The sequence below is a fragment of the Haemaphysalis longicornis genome, unplaced genomic scaffold (genome assembly GCF_048455015.1).
Source record: "Haemaphysalis longicornis isolate Haplotype H1 unplaced genomic scaffold, Haemaphysalis longicornis Haplotype H1 scaffold_6, whole genome shotgun sequence".
NCBI classification, from domain to species: domain Eukaryota; kingdom Metazoa; phylum Arthropoda; class Arachnida; order Ixodida; family Ixodidae; genus Haemaphysalis; species Haemaphysalis longicornis.
In genome coordinates this window covers 78,495,921-78,502,782 of record NW_027526407.1, presented here as the reverse complement: position 1 = coordinate 78,502,782, position 6,862 = coordinate 78,495,921, and the positions used below count along the sequence as shown (strand labels likewise).

The 6,862-nt window shown below is 45.7% G+C and overlaps 1 protein-coding gene across 1 annotated transcript; it reads right to left on the bottom strand.

Annotated features, from left to right (window-relative positions):
* Positions 1 to 945: 945 nt before the first annotated feature.
* Positions 946 to 6,547, bottom strand: LOC144141710 (transmembrane protein 229B-like). Its single transcript, XM_077673222.1, has 3 exons — positions 6,367 to 6,547; positions 5,108 to 5,196; positions 946 to 1,487 (listed from the first exon to the last, which is right to left on the bottom strand). The coding sequence occupies exons 2-3, from the start codon at positions 5,122 to 5,124 to the stop codon at positions 956 to 958; spliced, it is 549 nt and encodes a 182-aa protein (XP_077529348.1). The 5' UTR covers positions 5,125 to 5,196; positions 6,367 to 6,547; the 3' UTR covers positions 946 to 955.
* Positions 6,548 to 6,862: the final 315 nt, after the last annotated feature.

Below are 6,862 nucleotides of genomic sequence, written 5' to 3'. Positions count from 1 at the left end.
ATTGCTCGCACAATGCATCGTGATGGTGCACCTTCATAGTGCATAATGCACGATCCCATTTCTCGGTGTGTGGTGCTCTGGAGTTTCTCGATGTTCAGTATTTCGGCCAATATTATAAGTGACAAGTGTTCAGACTGAGACACTGCCCCAGTGTACGTGTTATTACCCATTGCGTCTCTTCACTCATGTTGGTATCTATGTAGAAGTGTGGGCTATTTGGTGATAACAGAACTTCGACATCCCTCCAAGCGGATAAATGAAAGACAGGAGGGGCGCCCTCTCTATGTGTGCATTGTTTCAACCATCTTTCCAGTTGCTGGTGACGGAATTTTCAGGCCTAAAGAAGATTTTCAACTTGCGTGATAAGGCAGAACCATTCCTTGTAGTGTAGTGAATACGAGTAGTTATGGTTATACAGCAGACATCGTTGTCCATATTCCATAACGAAGAAAAAAAGCTTTAAGGGAACCGTCGGCACTCGCTCATGTTACCTAGGCCCGAGTAAAATACTCTTCACAGCGCAAAATGACCACAGGTTAAAACATTCCCGTCGCAGGCGTGCTTATAAGCACTTTTCACATGCGCACGATATGTCATGTTTGATTCTTGGGCTCCGCTGAGATGAGGTGAACTCACAAGATGTAACTCAAAAGGGTATGACATAATGCGCAAACCATGCATTAGACACAGCGGAGGTTCCTGGAGGAGGTTCCCCTGCCGTCTCTGATTTTGAGTCCTTTTCCTAACACTGTATGCTTTCCTCTGTTGATAAGAAAACACCACTGAACCAAATTGAATTCAGGGATGACATCCAAATATCTTCTTGTTAGTGGCGAGAGACCAGTGTATTGCGTTATGCACCGTTTCCACTTTTCAGCATTACGAGGACATCATAGCTCGGAGAGCATAACGATTATTACGAGAACTCGTAAAGAGTGTGTCGAAAGGGACTTTCTTATTCCCACGAAATTGAGTTGTCCAGCCATCCGAAACGTTTAATGTTTGGAGCGTAAAAGAGTTCAAACGTGACACCCAGCAGGAACCACAACGGTGCGTACTCGAGCGTCACCAGGCCAGCGAAGTTGTACCGGTAGTGCTGGTAGTCCCACGAACATCCTCCTATCGCCCTCAGCAGACATCCCGTGGTGAACTCCCAGGCGTACATCCACAAGGTGTGGGCGAGTGCAATGACCAGAAGCGGTAGTCCCAGTTGTCGGAGGTGCGTGCTTACCCTTTCCATCACCAAGGTTGCGACGGAGTAGATGAAAAGGCTCCAGATGCTGGAACAGCCACGCAGCTGCATACCCCCCGTGCCCGCCAGGAAGTCGTAGAGTGCCGTGAATGTGACCTCGATGAAGTAGCCTTGGATGGCGTAGATGTACGCCCGGAAGGCTAAGGGCACCGGCCGCCACTTCACCGGCACCGGCAAGGAACGGCCACCGCCTACGGCTTCTGCCATGTCATCCCGGTTGCTCCTTTCGACGAATCTGAAGAAGATGAAAATGAAAAGACGATTAGACGTTGTGTAGACGTCATTGAAGGTCAAAAGATGAAACACGCCTGTCACTGTTGCTGCAGTATTTTGAAAGAACGGCATATATTTTTTGATGAAAACATTACAAACACATGAGGCGTTTTTTTTTCGGAATAATGCAGAACCAGAAACCGAAACTACATAGGATAAAACTGAAGTGATAAGACAAATCGGCAAATTTCTCATAAAAATAGGTGGATACAAAATATTTGAGATAGCGCCCGGAAAACTCGTACGAAGATCGTAGTTCGCCTCGAAAGTGAGTCAGATCCTGGTGTTTCACGGCTCGAAACGAGCCAAATTCATTTGCCCTATGGGCGTTCGCTTTTGGTTCGACTGTTAAGACTGTTTCGTGGGTGTTTCCGGAAGTGTTTCTTTCCCTTCCGGAGCGAACTTATGAATTCGGACGGCAATTAAAAGATCAGCGAGAGGTCAGTTTCCACATATCAACGACGAAGTGAAGAAAATGAAACTGAGAGATGGGAAACAATGATTTCATTTTGTCTCACCCTACCCTACGAAATATTTCTGGTTATATTTATTTTTTACTCCCATATTTAACAATTTCGTACTTAACGAAATATCCGCCGCATACAAGCCCTGGAAAATACACCCCCTCCCCCATTGACAGAACAAACCAATTCGTTAAAGTGAAGAAGAAAATATGACCAGCCTCCTTGTGAAGAGTTTTGGAAAATAATGCAAACCAATGAAGGGCTTGGGTTCTTTGCAACTGCCTTAGGCGTGCCTAAGAAAAGTATCCTACGGAAGGATTCGAAAACAGCTTCTAACGGTGCCGAGAGGACTCATCTGCTCTCCGTGTACATTTCTACTTTTCTTGAGGCCCTGTTGCATATTTCAATGCCTTTTCCACCAAAACTCAATCGCACAATGCTTTAAAGTCAAGTTAAATGAAGTTTTTACACTAATGCAGCTCTAATTTGAGTGTTTCAATTCAATATGAACCAAATCCCGGCTTATCCCCCAAACATTGCTCACATTCACGGCATACTTTTTAATTACTTGTGGCCATAAACTTCCCCGAGCTGACATCTAAAATATATCATATAAGAGATTTGACGGCATGATCTTTAAGTCCGGTAACGAACTTCCGCTTGTTTCTCAAATTCGCGTTAGGTAAATCTGGCTCATTTCGAAAACAAAAACGTCTCACAAGTTCGCATTTATGATTTAGTCATGGCAAGTGCATGGGCTTCCAATTGCCTGACGTGCTTTTTCATTATTCCTATTATTATCGTTTACTTTTTTAGACTTTTTTCTTCATCTCTTGGTTACTACGATCCGGATCCCACACCCACGTTCGCTTCGCCAAGCAAGAGAATATTATGTGTTAAACTATCTTACTACTCCTCTAATTTCTACGTCTGTAGTTAGCATGCTGTGCTGACATTACTCCTGCAGGACTCAGAAAATGCCTCCAAAACACATTATATTTGAAGGTCGCAACGCATTCATTATTTTTTTGTTTTCTCTTCGCCTCTTTTCTTCTTCTAACCGTTACTACGACTCGTCCGAAACCCGCATCGGCATGCCTTGTCAAAATGAGCACAGGTAGCGTGAATGTGCTATAACACTCCCGTGATTGCCGTTTCTGCGATGTACATGCTTACATTACTCACGTAGGTCTGGGCACATGTCTGCAAATCACGTTTTCAAGTTGAAGGCCGCAACACAGTCAACCGGTCCACCTTTAGTAAAGCAGACCTCTTGACAGAATTCCGTCTGGCCGGGAGGGTACATTCGATCCAAAAAAGAGAAGCCGACCATCCTGAACAAACACATGCTTGCCGTTTTTGATTGGACTGTTCGGTGTCCCCTTTTCGTTGCGATCGGTTCACCTTTAGTACGCTAGATTCCGTGAACTGTGGTGGTATTTTTAGCGCCTGACATGGCCATTTATAACGCGCCTATGTCTTTCTTTTTTGGTGCTTATTGAGGGGTATATCTACTTTGTTGTATACCTTTTATTCGATCACATAAGACACCATGAAAATTTTATTTCTATGCGATTGTTAATTTTTTTATTCGTTGTGTTGGGCTGCTTCCGCAAGGGGGCCCGCAGCTCTGTCAAGCTGTCCTTTGAGGCAGCTTTTCCTGCCGCCCTCCGTAATCGTGAACTTTTTATATGATGCCAATAAGTTTCATTGTTCTTTGTTCATTGTTTGTTTTGTAATGCATGCCACTTTCGCATTCCAGAGGCCCCTGGTACGAATCCCATCAAGAACCAAATTTGCCGAAATTTTCTTCCCGCTTAAACAGCCAGTTGTCCACTCATTCCGCCATCTGCCATTTTGTGGGGTGCGTGTGTGCGAAGAACGTCAAATTTCGAGCCAGGGAGGTCACCAATTGCTTCGCATAGAAAGCTTCCCGTGCTCACTTGGCAGCTTCTGTAGTGTTTTCATGAGACTGCCCCACAATAACGTGCTCGACCCATTCAAGGCACCCCAGCCTCGTCCTGGAATGTCATTGTCATCATAGTAGCGACTTCGATGCCTCGTGCTAGGCTGAACATAAAATCTGCCTTGGTGCCGAGGAATGCCTCTTTTAATACCCGCTTCACAAACCGGACACCCGCGACTGCTCCGCACATGCATCGTGTACTGATTGAGGTCGAAAAAGTCAACGATAGGAGAAATTCTTCCGGTAGCCCTGGTTTCGACTTCAGCAATTTTCCACTAATTCTTAATAGTTTTTCGTTTCTATTGCCGTGATAAGCGATGCATGCAAGCGCCTACTATTCACACGGACCAAGAATGGAGCTAGTTGGTACTGCTCCATACTGAAAATGCGCTGGGTAAACTTAGACTAAACAAATGGGACAACAAAGGGACTCAGACGAAGCGCAATTCGGTCCTCCTCCCAGTATCTTTGTTATCCCATTTGTTATGTCTAAGTTTAGCCAGCGAATTTTCAGTATGCAGTGCCGACTAGATTAAAATTCGGCGTTTTACTGGGGTTATTGTTGGTGTGATGGTGTACGGGCACATACATAAAGATCCTTCGTCGCGAAGCTCTATAGCTGCAGCTATACCTATACATACCTATGCGGCTGTGCAGCTTTGAGTTAAACCTCTTTTGGTGTCCATAATAGCTTCGGGTTTTCAGTTATAGCTAATAAAAAAAACCTTTTTTTTCTCAACGTCTGAACCTGCCCCCGATTTTTAGATGGAACGCACCAGTGAGATAACCTTTTCATGTTAGGCACTTAAGTAGTGCCGAAAAAAATGACAGTGCTCAACTAAACCAGCTTTTATTATTGAGGTTGCTGGGACAATAAAGAATAGTTTTGTGACACTAAATACTTCATTTTGGGCACCCAAATTGCTCGTTTGGGTTTCTCAATATAGATCGACATTTTCCTACATTACATCTTGGCAAAAACTACCGCACAGGCGGTTGTGTCTAAACCAAACCACGGAACAAAGAAACATCAGCATCTTTTTTTTTTCTCTTTTCAACACAACAGAAGCATGTGAAGTCGAACAGTAGCATACACTGGTAGAATTCCCAAACTCAGAATTATTGCTAAGAAAAGCCTTACGTAGGACTTACTCTGTTTGCGGCGGCATGTCAGTCCAGTGTCATTGAGGTATTTTTCCCTGGTTCCAATCCCGGATTGTGCAAACCTGGAAGACCGAGCCCTGAAATTCGGCGTATGAATTTCGCTGTACGGTTCACAAACAGAAGCGTTTAATGCAGTATGCGCCTCGTGTTAACAGACAGCACCTCGAATATTGCTAACGGAAGCGTCGAAATAGAAATGCACGCGAAGCGAACTAGCCAGCGCCAGCCTTGAGCCGTCAGTCTTTCTAAAGAGGTCTTTGTTCCTGTATGACTTCCTTCATGCATACGAGCGCTCCGGTGTGATGACGAAAAATCTGCTTCGCCATCTGCGGGTCAAATTTCTTTTGCTCTCATTTCCCACTGTAGCAGTATATTTTCCACGAAAAAACTCGGCGCAGGCGCCGCCGTTCCTGTATGCACCCAAAGAAAAACGCCACAGCAGCAGAAGGTTACTGTGTGATTTGAGTAAAAACTCAAGCATGCTTAAGTATAGAAGTCAGACTCCAAAGGCTTTCACAGCTGGGCCGAAAAGAGTTTTTGCAGACACGTTTAAAAATATTTACACGAGCACCTGATAACGCTTACAGGGACACACTTCACCGTGTCGTCCATCCAGGAAGAAGACGAAGCACCCATTGTGAACCTAGCCATGCTCGCGCAAAGATCGCTGACACCGGGTAAATTTATTCCATCACTTCAGCTCACCGCTCCAACCACCACGTAACAATATTTTGTAGCATAGCTACTGGCAAAACATAGCGAGCCAAACCATATAGCTCAAAACCTGCGAAATCATTATTCATTAGCATTCCTGTGTGCCTCACCGAGTTTTTATTCTGCCGGAACCTGTCTAACCCTAATTCCGCTGTGGGACTCCAACTTGGCCTTCGAACTGAAGGGGTGATATGTAGCGTGGTGGTAGGTATCGAAGCTAGGAGGGTAGTAGGAGGTGGGTGAAACGGAGAAATGTAAGAAAAAAGAGCAAATCGACCTCCTTTGTTTTTGTAGAACGGAGAAAAGCCACTGAGGGCTGGGAGAAGACATGCCTCCATGGGGACATGAACTGCCAAAACAGCTGCGGGGTGGTAAGGGAAAGTTGGAGACCGGCGGTAGAGCGAATTATTCATTAGAGATGTAGCAGGGGTTATACAAAGGCCCATATGCCTGCCCTTGCAACAAAAACCATGCTCTCACTTCCTACTACAGCAGCGGCAATGCGACCACTGAGGAAATATCCCACTCCTTACCTTCGTTCGCAGTCTTCACGTGTCCTCGAGGGGTCGCAGCGTCTGGTCGGAGACGTCCTCAGGCTATGAAAATGTTTTCCACATATTAGGCACCCCACATAACACCCTACCCAAAGCGGACCACCTCCACACGCCCTGCAAGTAGTACGGGCCGCGCCTAGCCGTGTTACTGAACTCCGTCTTTCACTTCGCAGTGCGCAACAGGCAGCAAGAATAGAGGGTCCAATTGATTCAATTGCCCCGCTTTCTCTCTCTCCCTCCACCATGCCATCCTTTTTCACTCCGATTGCAACAGCGGGCCCTTTATCATTGTCTTCATTTCTGTCCCAGCCTCGTCCTTTAAATGCTTCGTGAGCGCTTTTTTTCCCTTTGTCATCATTTCATCCATCCTGTTCCTCCTCCTTTTTGTTTCTTTCGCCCCATCCAATCAACCACTCGCCACTACAGCCCAAGCAGTGCGACGCTCGCCCTTCAGGCGAGAGCCCTGCCCCCGTCA